This window comes from Ammospiza caudacuta, chromosome 9 (genome assembly GCF_027887145.1).
Source record: "Ammospiza caudacuta isolate bAmmCau1 chromosome 9, bAmmCau1.pri, whole genome shotgun sequence".
NCBI classification, from domain to species: Eukaryota; Metazoa; Chordata; class Aves; order Passeriformes; family Passerellidae; genus Ammospiza; species Ammospiza caudacuta.
Window position 1 is genome coordinate 999,801 of NC_080601.1, and position 15,550 is coordinate 1,015,350.

Genomic DNA, 15,550 nt, shown 5'->3' on the forward strand with positions numbered 1-15,550 from the left:
GGGATGGCTGAGGCGCTCTCCTCCTGCTGGGGAGATGCTCAAGCCCCAGGAACACTACAGATCAGTACTACTAATGCCGCCGTTGAGGCTTTCCCGGAATATTTTAGGGACGCCCACACGCCCAGGTGGGTCACACGCACGCCTGAGGAGGTGGCAGAGGGGAAGCCTCGCTTTCCTGACGTCAGCCCAACACACCGACATTTGCAATTATTACCCCCATTCGTGTCCCCACATCCGAGCCCCAGGCTTCCCGCTCCCTACAGCTCTGCAATATGCTCGGATATTGGACCTAACTGCCATGTTTTTATTTATCCTGAGCCCCGCTCCCTTTTCCTTGTGGCAGTGCTCGACCCCAGCGCTGTGCCAACCACACGGCAGCAACCCCCTAATGCTGGAGGAAAAGAAGCCTATAGAAATGCTTCTTTTTGAGCACAGCCGACAACCATTTCCTGTGAATTCCGATCCTCCTGCGGCACTTAATTCAAAAACTGCCTGCTCCTCGCCTGCTCGAGTGGGGATGCTCCCAGGCATCCTCGGAAAGAAGGGGAAATTCCCTTTCCGGGGATGCTGGTGCCGAGGAACACCATGAAAAGCCATCACATCCCCATCCCTCACTGCCAAAGCCCCCAGGTCCTGCTGGACCGGCCGCTGTGCATCCATCACCGGCACCCCGCTGCCATCTCCACCGGCGATGCTCTGGAGAGTTTAAACCCGGGGTTATCCCTCCTTCCTCCCGCAGCCGGGTGGCTCTGGGGACAAGGCAACGAAACCATCGCGCGGGCGGAAAAAAAAAATCAAAACATTTTTTTAAAACATTTAAAATTAAAAAAATTTAAAAAACCAAGAGGCGTGGGCGGGGGGCGGCCCTCGGCGGGGGGATGCCCATCTGACCTTTTTGACCTGGTCCTCCTTCAGCTCCGTGAAGTAGTAGGCCAGGAGCTGGGCGGCGATCATCCTGCCGGCTGCAGCGGCGGCTCCGCGCACGCAGCGATGCGGGGCCCGGGGATGGCCGCGCCGAGCCCGGCCCAGCCCAGCCGAGCGCCGCCCCTTCCTCCTCCTCCTCCTCCTCCTCCTCCTCCTCCTGGGCCCGGCCCGGCCCCGCCCGGCGGCTGCGAGCTGTGCCCGGCCTGCTGCAGGAGGAGGAGGAGGAGGGCAGCGCCCCGCTTCACCCTGAGGGGCGCCACAGCCGCCATGGAGGCGGGCGGCCGAGGGCTTCCCTGAGGGAAAAAAGGAAAAAGGAGACAAAAAGCCCCTCTTGGTGGCCAAGGCCGGTGACATGGTGGCCTGTGCCAGGGACAGCGTGAGGAAGCAGAGGATGGAGGAATCAGAGCCAGGAGCAGGGCGGTGATTCTCCGCCGTGCTCAGCGCACCTCGAGTGCTGTGCCCAGTTCTGGGCCCCTGGATTCGGGAAGGCGCTGGAATGTGTCCAGAGAAAGGCAGCGGAGCCGGGGAAGGGTCTGGAGCACAGATCTGACCAGGAGTGGCTGGGGAAGCCGGGTGTTGAGCCCGGAGGAGGCTCAGGGTACCCTCTGGTCACTCTCTGGCAGGAGACTGTGGCCACGAGGGCATGAGGCAGGACAGGAGGACACAGCTTTGAGCTGTGCCAGGAGGGTTTGGGTTGGGCACGAGGAGGAGTTTCTTTAGGAAAAGGGTGATTCGGCATTGGAATGGGCTGCCCAGGGAGCGGTGGAGTCTCCTTCCCTGGGGAGGTGTGAGGAAAGATTGGATGCCCTGGCACGGTGGGGTCAGGCCTAAGGGGCACAGGGTGTGCTGTGGTGATTGTTACAGGGATCCCCCTCTGGTCCTGCACATCCCTTCCAGCTGAGGACATCCTGTGATCCCACGATAATACACCCATGGAGACGGCTCCTCCTCCCCACAACTTTGCCATGTTTACGCATTCCCCTGCACCCCAAGGAGATATCCACCACCATGAGGGCTCTGAGGGGCCCACACACAAAGTTGTGAAAAACGCCAATCACTTGTCTTTAAAATTTTAAAATACAATAGCAATAAAATGGTTATAAAAATAGTAATATAATTAGAATAATAATAATTTGGACAACTTGAATTAGGACAATACGAGCCAATAGAAACAAAGAGTTACAGACAGTCTGGGTACCTTTTTCTGGGCAGCATAAGCCTGAAAAAGGACCCCCGTTAACAAAGGATTGACCCTTAAAAACAACAGCCTGTTGCATATTCATACACCTCATACATGGTGCATAAATTCCATTCAAACACAGGATTCTGTCTGGTCATCGTCAACTTCTTCCTCTGAATCCTAACAGTGGGAAGAAGTTCATTTCTTCTGATAAGAGGGCAATAAATTCTTTTTCTCTGAAAGATTCAGGTGTCCTGTGGCTGCTATCTCACTGCGAGTCCTTTCTTTAAAAAAAGTATCCTACATAGCATAGTTTCTATTTTAACATTTTTTATAACCTAAAACTGTATCGAACACACTACTTAAGAGAACTAATACAGCATTACTTTCTAACACAACACATGTAATATTCATTTGAATATTTGTGAAAAGCCAATCATAAAATACATGCATTTTTCACAAAGTGACACAGAGGCCGTCCGAAAACAGCTAAATGCCTTTGTCAAGTGACTCATGTCAGCACCTTGTCCTTCCACAGGGACAGGAAACACACACCCGTGCAAAGGAGTAGGTGTGATTTGCATGCAGATTGCCTGCCACACTATAAGTGATTAAAAATCTGCCTCTTGCATTTCCGGCTTCCTTTTCAGTGCTGCTTTAATTAAATGGCTCCACTGGCCAAAATCAAGAGCTGCTTTGGCAGGCACATGCTCCTGCAGACTGCCCTGGTCACTGCGGGCAGGGTGGGCAGGGTTTCCTTCTCTGGCTCCAGGCTCAGAGAGATTTCCAGCAGGCATTTCACCGCTCTGCACGTGTTCCTCCTGCTCATTTCCTTGCCGTGCTCCCCAGGGCAGCCAGGCTGCCTGCTGCAGGCACAGGGCCCTGCCACGGCACAGCTGGAGCTCACAGCTGGAGCCCGGGGGTGCCACAGGGACGTGGGGCTCAGTGAATCGTCCCAGTGTCCAGCGGTGGCACCAATCCCCAGCACAGACTGGCCGAGCTCTCCTGCAGATGTAATTCCCTGCTCAGTCACGCTCCTGGTCAGAAGCTATCTTTAATTCCCAGCCAGGCTTGCTCCTGCTTTCAATCCATCTGTCATCTGCTAAGCCCTGTCTTTCATCTGAAACCACTCTCCTCACTCGCGGGTGCTGGCTTTCTATAAATACTCTGGAGGTAACCCTACACATTCACAGCTTTTGCTTCACTAGGTGAGACAGATTTCGCTCTTTTTGGTCTGAATGCTGCCTGATACTTCTCAGTTCCCGCAGGATTTGTGTCGCTGGAGCTGCCTCTGTGTGGTTTACAAGTGCTACTATCTATCTCCTGCTGCTCAGAGACCCCAAACACCACCCACATGCACAATACCCCCCTCAGTTTTCTGGCTGCAGGAATGCTTGCTCATTTAAAACACCTGGACGCAAACTTGAGTGGTTTTCAACCAATCTTTGACCAAATAAAAGGAATTCAAAGCATCCCCTCTGGCTCTCAAGGAATTTGAATCAGACAGCTAAAATACTCACAGTGGCCTTCTCTTTAATATGACACCCTGTTGCAAGGATACGCAAGAGAAGGACGTTTGGTTTTTTTGTCTGCCAAAACTTGGGAGTGAATTCAGAATGTCATAGATCACTAAAGTGGCCTTTGGCTCCCTGGTCATTTGTATTGGAACATATATCCAAACTCAGAAACAACAGTCTTGGATTTCCTTTAAGCTACAAGAAGCAAAAAGTAAGTTCAAAACATCACCAGACAAGGATATCCTATGATTCGCACTCAGTTCTGTGCAATGAAAATAAAACCTGCACACATCACAGTACCCCAAATAAATTAAATAATTAAGTCTAGACTGGTGCAGAAGGGGGTTAATGTGACAAAGTCAAAAGCAATCAAGAGATGGTTAAACAAGAATTGCAAATAATCGGGTTTGTCTTCAGTTGTTGAGGATGGCACTCAGGAGGAATGGACTTGACAGAAGCACAGGCTCCAGGGAGAGGCAGCCAGCTCTGCACTGCTGTGAGTCTCTGCTGCCGCAGCACCCAGCCCTGGGCTCTCCCCTCTGCTTCACTGGAAGGGATCAATCCAGCAGCCAATTAATTACCAGCATCTCCGCGCTCTGCCAGGCACCCAGCAGGCTGTTCTGAAAGGCACTGTCCTTTCAGACAAATTACTGGAGGCTGAACGTGACACCTGATGACTTGCAGCTATTTTCATTGAGCTCTAATCTTGTTGGCCCCACTTAACACTGCCCAAGTGTCTCAGCTGACTGAAGTAATTCTGTGAATCAGCTCTCCTGGATGTGGGTAAGATTATTTTTTTCCCCCCACTTTGCCAATTTCTTCATTAAATGTTCACTGCTCTATAAAAGTCTGCATTCTGATTGAACTGTACAATGAGGGGATTTTTTTGTTTAAATCTTATCACGTAGTTTTGATGTACGCAGCTGATAGATGCTTCCTACTTTGTAAGAAAAAAATAAAGTTGTAGGTGTGTTTGCTGGGGTTTTTTTTTAGATGTCTGAAAAATGCTCGATCCCCTTTTCTCGCACATTGTGTTTTCCTTTCATAATCCTCAAAGCAAAGTGAAAGAAAGCAGCATCTCTAACAAACACTAAGTTCCCAGTTCCTGCCGGCAGTTCTGACTGAGGAGGGAAATCTCCCATTCCAGGGTAAGAAACCAAATACTTGCACAGATGAAATCACCATTTCTTTGTGCTGAACTTAATGCAGAAGCTACCAAGAAGATCTAAAAGCAGCAGATAAATCAGTTTGATAAGCAATTCAGTGGAACAAGTTTAACCACATGATATGCAGTTTCACCTTGCCAGGGGCACAGCAAGCAGGCACTACCACACAGGACGCTTTCTCTCATGCTTTCCCTATGGAAAACTCAGATTAGCTAGGAATGCCTTGAGGGGAGCTCATTCCATGCATGGGAAAGGCCATTCCATGTGCGGACAGAGCACTGCACACTTTAAAAAAGTGAGTTTTGTGCTCCTGGTACAGCATTCCAGGAGTGTGTTTCCAAAAGATGTTGAAGGCAGGAAGACTAACAAGTGGGTTGGCCCAATCTTCTGGAAATGCTCCAGGGGAAGGGGGAGCTACTTTTTAATGAAGTCCCTGTAGGAAATGGAAAGATAAAAACTTCCACAGACACTGAAGGGATTGATTTGCAGCCTTGGGAGAAGCTTGGCTTGATGCACAAATAAAAGTACACAAACATTAAGTCAAAATACTATAAACTTATGTTTCTATAGTTGTAAATAAGAATATGCCTTAAATAAGTGAGAAAATATTGAGTAAGATACTGAAGGGTTTGATAGGGTAGTAATGTAATTGTATAGAGTAAGCTAAGAGTTTAGAAGTTGTAATAGAAACATGTGTGTTTACATGTAGTAGTAGCCCAGTGGATAAAAATGTACACAGTGCAGCAGAATTAAGTAAAGGTGATAGGTTAGAAAAACAAAATAAACTTTGTAGCAACTTTCCATCGGATTGGAATGTTACATATTGCCTTGCAATGAAGAAACTTGTGACTACTCTGAGCTGTGGCTGACTTCTTACTGCTCTGAAATCCCACACCTCTGAGGCTGATGTTTATCTGAGCAATAAATCCTTCTGAGCCCAATAGCCCCATCCCTTCATCAAGGCATGGATAACACTCCCCACCTTTGGAAAGGTTTTAGCACTGCTCACCACACTGGGCATTTGAGGGCTGAAGACACTGCACACCTGAGGGTTTCTAAGCTGAAATCACACTGAGCATTTGGGGCTGAAGACACTGCACACCTGAGGGTTTCCAGGCTGAAATCACACTGAGCATTTGGGGCTGAAGACACTGCACACCTGAGGGTTTCCAGGCTGAAATCACACTGAGCATTTGGGGCTGAAGACACTGCACACCTGTGGGTTTCTAAGCTGAAATCACACTGAGCATTTGGGGCTGAAGACACTGCACACCTGAGGGTTTCCAGGCTGAAATCACACTGAGCATTTGGGGCTGAAGACACTGCACACCTGAGGATTTCTAAGCTGAAATCACACTGAGAATCTGAGGCTGAAGACACTGCACACCTGAGGGTTTCCAGGCTGAAATCACACTGAGCATTTAGGGCTGAAGACACTGCACACCTGTGGGTTTCTAAGCTGAAATCACACTGAGCATTTAGGGCTGAAGACACTGCACACCTGAGGGTTTCCAGGCTGAAATCACACTGAGCATTTGAGGGCTGAAGACACTGCACACCTGAGGGTTTCTAAGCTGAAATCACACTGAGCATTTGGGGCTGAAGACACTGCACACCTGAGGGTTTCCAGGCTGAAATCTCTCCAAAGACCAGGCAGTACTTCTGTAAGGTGTGCACTAAGCAGCTAAGGATCACAAACAGCCAGGTCTGGACTCTCAACTCTGGCCATAGAAGAGAGGACAGTGGAGAAGGAAACATCCATCAAAGAAGGAATGTTTGCTGATTCACATGGGAACACTCCTGGGGCAGATGGAGATGCTCTGTGCCTCAATTCCCCATCCCTGAGCATCAGCCAGCTGTGTTGGCTTTTATTTCTTTGAACCAGCTGCTGTTCTTCAGCATCAGAGGGGTGCAAAGAACATGACCCCCCCAAAAAGGAACCAAGAAACCAGATAAACACAAGCCCCAACCTCATGGCTTACCATTAAGCCCCATTATTTGGAAGGTCTGGATGATGATTCTTTCTCAGCCTCTTAGTGATTGCAAGGTTCATTAAGCTGGGGACAAACCCAATTACTCCAAATTTAGTTAACTGCTGCTTCCAAAAGCTATGGGTTGCCTGAGCAATCCTGCAAAGGACTTCCCACATCTGCACACGTGTGGGGAAAAGAGGAAACTGCTCCCTGGAGCCTCACCACCACAAAACCCAAACTCCAGCTCCTGTGTTGCCCAGCAGAGCTACTCTGTGCTGCTTTCTGCCCCTCTGAGGTTTTCCAGCTCAGGTCCAGCTGCTGGCATCCCTTGGCACTTGGCATGCAAGTCACTCACTCTGCTTTTCCCTTACACACCAAGGGGAAACACAAGTGCAATCCAACCAAACTGATCTCTTGCTTTTTTCCCTTCCTGTCCTAGATATTCACCACTGCACCTTCCTTCTCTCCAGCGTCAGAAATAAAATTGATTTTACATCTCTGCAAAGGAAAGCAATAACAATTCCAGTTTTCTGACTCAGCTTGGGCCCTGCACCAGTTGAACATTTTTTTTCCATTGAAGTGAGAACTGCTGGGTCAAGGAAGCATTTTTTATAGTGCGTTGCTAGTAAGTCATTATTGCAGCTCATATACCTATGAATCACACCATACACACACATATTTATATGCAAACAGAAATATATCAACAAACTCAATGAACTGCCTTTCCTGACCAGAAGGTGAAACCTTTGTTTCATTTCATAAAACATCTCTTGATGCCAGCAAACTGAAATGACCACAAGTGCAGATTTCTTGTATCTACTAAATGTCCACTGCTGGTGAACAATGCTAAAAGAAATTATGCTGGAAAAAGGGGCAAAATATAGAGTGCATACTGGTTTAAAATTTCAAAAGAGGCAAGTTTAAAGTATTTTCAGTTGTTGGATTCAAATGTTATTTTCAGAAGAAGCAGTTCAACACCAGTAAAGGGATGGCTGCATAACCAGCAACTCGCTTAAGTGATAAGGCAATGATTTAAACAAAGGAAAATATAATCTAATTTACTGTACTCTATAGAGACAGTTTTCCTAAATCTGCTTTCAGCTCCTCACAGGTCATTGAGCTCATTTGCCAAAGTTTAGCTCTAACACACCCACTGTGTAATGCTCAAAACCAAAGCAGTCCTTCAGCCCTGGGAGAAGCAGAGACCCTCAGCAGGGACATTCACTGGCGTCTGTGCACTGTCCCAGGCAGGTCTGAATGGCAGGGGCCAAACCTCAAACTGTTGTTAAAATGCCATTTAACAGCAGTGCACCTGGGAAAAATGCCTATTTTATGATTAGCTTCTCACAAATATTCAAATTAATATTATACGTGTTGTGTTAGAAAGTTATGCTGTATTCATTTTCTTAAGTAGTGTGTTAAATACAGCTTTAGGCTATAACACAATGTTAAAATAGAAACTATGCTATGTAGGATACTTTTTTTAAAGAAAGGACTCGCACCAGATAGCAGCCACAGGACACCCAAATCTCTCAGAGAAAGAGAATTTATTGCTCCATTATCGAGTTCTTCCTGCCTCACTCAGCCCTGAAGACTCAGTCAGGATGCAGAGGAAGAAGCTGACACTGCCCAGACAGAATCCTGTGCTTGAATGGAATTTATGCATCATGGATGAGGTGTATGACTATGCAACAGGCTGTTGCTTTTAAGGGTTAATCCTCTGTTAATGTGGCTCCTTTTTCAGGTTTGTCCTGCCCAGAAAGAGGTACCCAAGCTGTCCCTAACTCTTTGTTTTTATTGTCTCATATTGTCCTAATCCAAATTATCCAAATTATTATCACTCTAATTATTGCTCTAACAATTTCTCTTTTTATAGCCATTTTATTACTATTAAACTTTTAAATTTTTTTTACACTGATTGGCATTTTTCACACACCTTTGCTCTGTGAGCAGTGAATCCATAACCAAGAGCTCATCCTTTCAGCACAGGGAGCACAACCTGCCCCTCTTCTGTGGCTTTCCACCAACACCAGGCAAGGTGACCCCTCTCAACCCAGCCTAAGAGGCCAGTTTCCATAAAAATGCACATTTCTCCTTCATCCAGCATTTGATGGTAGCAAAAAATCAGTTTGTGTCACAAGCACAGAGGTGCCAAGGCCTCAGGCTTGTGCTCCTTTTCCAGCAAGCCCCAGTGCGAGGTGCAGTCAATATTCAGCAGTCAGACCCTCCAGGGGCAGCCAATATTCTCTCCCCAGCAGGGGCATAAAGCAGGCACTCACCTGGCACTGTGGGGAGCAGCAGGAGCCAGGGACACCCACAGCACTGGGCTCTTCCCCTGTGGCCATAGCAGGAGCACCCCTTGTTCTGTCACATGGCCGTCACAGGGCACTGCCAGCAAAGAGAGAGAGGCAAAATTGTAGGTTTGCACAGCCTCAGGATGTCTCTGAAAGCCACACACCCCGCAGGCTGCTCTGCTCTCTTAAAAACCCCTCCAGAGCTGGGATACAGCAGGTGCACGCGCTAAAATCGGCTAAAATCACCCCAAGAAAGAGAGGAAATTGGGGACATATGGGCTGTGGAGCACAGGTGTGACCCAGAAGAATGGTGGGAACAGGGAACATGGCAGCTGGCACTGCCCCTCACACAGCCCCAGGGTGCCCTGAGATTCCTGCCACGCACAGGTGCAATAAACAAATTTCAATAAAGGACTTGTGTATGTGTCAGAAAGCAGGTTCTTGTTTTAATTGAACACGTTTCTCCATCCCCCTGACCCATTCCTGGTAGGAAACCTGAAAGTCTGGCTTCACCACATAGCTGCAAAAGATGGGTAATGGATATTTTCCTAATATAAAAAAATAATAAAAAATAACACTATAAATAATAATAGTAAATAATAATATGAAAAATCAGCTTTTCTTGTAATCTCAGTGCTTTAAACGGGGAACTCAGCTGTACTGACTTCCTGATGAACAGCTCTGCCCCCAGATTTCAGCTGTGGTCCCAGCCCTCACTGCAGCAAGAGATAACCCCACCCTGCTTGTCTCTCCCTTCCTTTCTTGAAGAACACACAATTTTCAGGAAAGCAGACGTTTCCTCACAAGAGCCCCTGTATCTTGGGCCACTGCAGCTCATCCCTGCTGGCTCCTCTGACAGCTGCAGAGTCTGTCTGGGACTGACCCAGCACTGACAGACCCATGGGCACCCCTGTCTGCCTGCAGGATATTTCTACTCTGACATTTGGCATCGATACAAACACATGTTTTAATCACAAGTTTTATCTATAACCTTGCTTTGGGCAGATGACAGCAACAACAGCCTGTGGCTACCAGTCAACATTCAGACCCAGAAAACGCCCTCAGCTGTTCCACCAGCTGCCCTCTGTATCAGGTGCTGCCCTTTCAGGTTGGCAGGCAGGTTTCAGGTGTGGCACAGGTGAGATGCTGGGCACGGCCAGCCCCTTCCCTCCCCTCCCAGCTGGGTCATTTCATGTGGCTCATCCATCATGCAATGATGCTGCCCTGGCTGCTGGGATTTGTCAGCCCCCCAAGTGCCCCCAGGGGACTGGTTCCACATTCAGAACAACAGCTTTGGCTTGGGCTCTTAAACTTTGACCAGAGCTGGGACAAAAAATCCAAACGACTTTCAAGTGCACAAGAGGAATTTGCTTTAAAAAAAACCAAAACATTTCACATACCCTTGGCTTTATCTGGAGAGCAGTCTGGAAAGTACAAAGACACAACCACCAGCACAGGGTCCTAAACATATTTGTTTAGGATTTGTTTGTTGTTGTTCCAAACAGGATCCTAAATAGATTTGGGAAGCACAAGAGCCTCTCTGCAGTCGAATGGCGGTGGTGCTTCATTTGGCTCTGCTTTCCAAACCCTTCCACAGCAGCCCCTTCCAATCACAACATGCCACTTTGAAATGCCAGCACCACTCAGCTCCTGAGCCCGTTGGACCATGAAGCAATGAACCCAGGGAAACAAAAACAACCCAGATACCTACTTCAGCAGCCAGCTGAGCAGCCAGGTGCCACCCCGAGGGTTCCATGGCAAAAGCATCCTCAGAAATGCCATACCTTGCACGACAGGTGGCATGAAGCTGCTCTCCAGAGTCCATGGTGTCCTCCCCAAAGGTGCCAATATTAACTCCAGCCCTTTGTTCCTTTGCACTCAAGGTTTCTCCCCGTCAGCTTTCTGGTGCAGATATTGAGCTGCAAATTCCTTCACACTTCTCTGTCCACAGCATTCTGCAGCTGAAGCTCTAGCCGGCCAGCAGATGAAAATGCCACTTACTGCTTATTCCTGCTGCAGTTTGTTGAATTAAAACCTCTTTGTTTGCAAGCCGTAAACAAGTTCTTCTTAATCTTTCAATAAAAAATGTCAATTATGCTCCCTAACAATGTAACTTCATTGTGATGAAAGAAGGCATTGCTATTGCTCTAATCATGATAACATATCAGCTGCTTTTAGAGTCAATTCCTTTTTGTGCAAAATTTAATGACCATGCAATTATTCAAATTTCAGACCAACACACTGAGCTTTAGACCTACAGCTCTGAAAACCCTTTTTAGACCTTGCCCTGAAAACACACACTTGAAAGCAACAGAAAAGGCTGCAGCAGAATTTCTGAGCTCAGAGCACAAAACACCTTTACAAATCCTTCAGCACAGCCAGCCTTGGGCCCGTGTTAAACACAGATACATCATGGGAGAGCCAGGGGAAGGATGCCAAATTCCCAGCCAAATTCTCAGCTAAATTCTCAGCCAAATTCTCAGCCAAATTCTCAGCCAAATTCCCAGCAGTTACCACAGGCACTGCCCAGGCCCTCAGCTCCCATTGGGCTTCACTGGGAGCCCTGTTCATGCCCAGTTTCCTCGACTCTCTCTGGTCTCAGTGCATTTCCTGCAGAACTGCTGGCCACAGCAGATGTGCAATTCAGGCATTTCAACCTTGTTTTTTTTTTTTTTTTTCTTTCTCATGCCAGTATTTATCCCATTTGTTTCCAGAATCACCTGCTGCTCCCAAATCAGCGTCCGTAACTTTCCACTTTGGAGTGTTCCCTGCTGGAAAGGGAAAGCACCTTCCTTGTTTGCCTGCTCACAGCCTCCCTGCCTTCCCAGCACCCCTTTTCTCCTCCTGCTGCTCAGAGCTCCCTCCAGGCCCAGCTTGTCCATCCCAGCGCTTCTGCTCCATTAACCACTTCCATCCCAATCCTTTTTTTGTGGCTGCTGCCCCAGGTGAGCCCCGGGGGGAATGCCTGCTCTGAAAAGTGCGTGTTACATGGCTCTATGCAGATAACTACTATATGTATTTTGTTGTGTTGATTAGTAGTGCTGGATTAACATTTTAATAGTATGGTAAATGCAGTTTTGCAGTTCAGAGGGAACTTTTGTAGTTAAAATAGGAACTTTGTATGTGGGATATTTTTTTTTAAGAAAGGAATGAGGTACTTGCACCAGATAGCAGCCACAGAACGTCCAAATGTCTCAGAGAAACAGCATTTATTGCTCCATTATCAGAAGAAATGAACTTCTTCCTGCCTTGCTCAGCCCTGAAGACTCAGTCAGGATTCGGAGGAAGAAGCTGACACTGCCCAGACAGAATCCTGTGCTTGAATGGAATTTATGCATCATGGATGAGGTGAATGAATATGCAACAGGCTGTTGCTTTTAAGGGTTAATTCTCTGTTAACGTGGGGCCTTTTTCAGGTTTGTCCTGCCCAGAAAGAGGTACCCACACTGTCCCTAACTCTTTGTTCTTATCGCCTCATATTGTCCTAATCCAAATTGTCCAAATTATTATCACTCTAATTATATTGCTATTTTTATAACCATTTTATCATCATTAAACTTTTAAAATTTTAAAAACAACTGATTGGCATTTTTCACACTTTACTCGATTAATGCCCTTGAATTGTCCTTTTAATTACCAGCTCTTAAAGTTTCACACCTTGCCCTGCTGTCATTCCCTTTCTCCACTATTAACGCTTACTTTTTAAGTTTTTCTGATATGCAGTAACAAATTTATGGGGAATCTTTAGCTGTTGATGTGCCATACTCTTTACACATCTCTCCCCTCTTCTCCAAACAGCCTTTCTCCTTTCCAGCAAAAGAGCAAAATAAAATAAAATAAAATAAAATATAAAATAAAATATAGTGGCAGTGAACCGGACTCAGTCTCTCCCCATCTCTTTTGGGTTTTGTTGGTTTTTTGGGGTCTTTTTTGGTTTGGTTTTTGTCATCATTTACACAGATGAGTGTAATGCTCAGCAGGGATGGGGCTGGCATCTGGAGGGTGTTAAAAAAGCACACAACCAAATCAAAATTATTTTGGCATTCCCTTCTCAGACAGACATGACCCATCGCGTTTGCAGTACCTTCAGTGTGCACCTGCAAGGTGATAGTATCAACGAGAGAAAGGAAAACATTAATTAAAATTTTGGTGGTTTTATATCTTGCTTTCCACATCTGCTTTACAGAGTGGATTCAGTGCTGGGACAAAGAAGATATCTTCCCTTCCTCCTCTCACCTCAACAGGCCACCTGTGTGCAGGAATATATTATATTATATTATATTATATTATATTATATTATATTATATTATATTATATTATATTATATTATATTATATTATATTATCTCTATAATATTATAAAATATAATTATATTATTATTTTATATCTATATATTCTTATTTACTTTATTATATTAATAAATATATAATTATTATTTTATATCTATATATGTATTTATCCCTTGAGAAGCTGCTGACTTTACAGGTCTGAGAGATGCTCTAGATCAGCCTGCAGTGACAGGTCAAGGCAGTGGTGGTTCTTTCTAGAGAACCTGCAAGTTTACCTAGAACAGGACAACATTCACCACCTAATTCCTGTGGTGACCTCAAACCCAAGCCAGTTGATTTCGCCACCACAAATAAACAAATCAAAGAAGATGGAAGGAACAATACTTTCATTTTGGTATTACCTACATGTCAGCCTCAAATTCCTTTACACTAATCTGCTAATCCCATATAATATTGACTTCTCAAGAATGAGATCATGCTAATCAGGATTTCTGAAGGATTTCCACATGATCCTATATTTACTTTTGAACTTTGTCAGTGACAAAGGGAGTATGTCACCACTGAGCTGCCACTGCATTTTCTGTTATGGGTTATGAGTCAAGGGTCCAAGCCTATGAGTCAAGTCCAAACCTGCAGCCCCAAAAACATGTCTCTCTCTGGCAAAACAAAATATTTAGGATTATTTTTCCCCCATGGATGAAAAGGTAACTGCAACAACCTGCTGAGAATTTCTGAAAGGCACAAACCTTATTTCCTTCTCTCAGTAATACTTCTGTCATTGTACCACATCATACCTGTGATTTGAAGATCTTTCAACTCTCCAGATTACATGTGTCACCTAGATGTGAAAAAAGATGTTCATGCCTTCAAGAAGCATCACAAGTAAATTGATAAATTCAAGCACTAAATATATTAACTGGAGGGAAGGCAGGTGGAAATGAAGCATCACACAGCTATCCAGGAAGCAGTAGAAAAATAAAAGTAGAAAACCAAAAATCTAAGATGTGAAACTGGAACAATTCCATTTTATTTTATATTGGCTAACCATGTCACGTATTGAACTGCAGCACGTCCTGTTCAGCACAGGATATGCTGTGTTACATTTAATAATTTAATACTTTTATTGTGAGCCAGAGGTTTAATCTGAATCCATGGGGAGGAGCCAAGCACTCCTACCTGGATACAATCTGAGGTTTCAAGCATTCCTACCTGGATCCAGTCTGAGCTTTGGGACACCCCGGCAGCCTTTGCCCCGTGCATTGCCAGAGGAGCAGCTTTGTGCTGCCCTGCATGGCCAGAGGGAGCCCAGGCCCATCTGCAGCTGCAGAACCACAGCTGGCACTGCAGGAGGGCTGAGCCCCCAAGCGATGGGGCTGGGACACCACCCTGACACACAGGGGACTGTTCTGACCCTGGCAGAGGTGTTCTGTACTATTGCGTTTGTATTTTTAATTGAACTGTTATTCCTACTCCCGTATCTTTGCCCAAGACCCCCCTAATTTCAACATTATAATAATTCAGAGGGAGGGGGTTTGCATTTTCCATTTCAAGGGAGGCTCCACCTGTCTGTTCAAACCAAGACACAAATGAAGGCTGTATTCCTGCCAAGATCCCACAGTGGCAAATCCTGCCCTTCCCCAGGGCTGCCCAGCCAAGCTTTGCTCTTTGCCACCCTCCCTGCCCAGATGTGCAGCCCCAAACTGCAAAGGCAGGAGCACCAAGGGGGCCTCAGGGAGCTCAGCAAGAGCTGCTGAGCACTTGGGGAGCAGTTTCAGCTCCTTGTGGTTGGATTCCACGACACCCACAGACTCACTGGGGAAAAAACAAACTGCACATGTAAAAAAAATATCATTATGTGGGCCTAATCTACTGCAGGAAAAGGAATAACTGCAGCTGAGGTGTAAGGTGAAATTGTGTGAATATTTAACTTCCCAAAAAGACTAAAAAAAATCAAAGCAAATAGGATTTCTTTCTATCTGTGAGAGGTTCACCTTGTTTTGTTACAGATCTGCATTCCAGTTGTGCGGAACAGGCTTTAAAATAAAAGTACAAAGTGTGTTCTGCACCATGCTCACATGGCCATCCTGGGGTATCACCTCATTTCAGATACAGGCACATACCTCATTCACAGATGCACTTGTGCAGAATCCACTCCCCCAAAAAGGCCCAAAACCACAGAGATAGTACAGGATTTCAGGTGCCAAAAT

The 15,550-nt window shown here is 46.1% G+C and overlaps 1 protein-coding gene across 1 annotated transcript in view; it reads right to left on the bottom strand.

Annotated features, from left to right (window-relative positions):
• Positions 1–1,052, bottom strand: part of LOC131561559 (hexokinase-1) — a 39,792-nt gene extending 38,740 nt beyond the window's left edge. Inside the window, exon 1 of the mRNA XM_058810891.1 lies at positions 892–1,052. Coding sequence (XP_058666874.1) covers positions 892–954 — 63 coding nt within the window. The 5' untranslated portion in view covers positions 955–1,052. The remainder of the gene's footprint in view (positions 1–891) is intronic.
• Between the last annotated feature and the right edge of the window lie 14,498 nt (positions 1,053–15,550).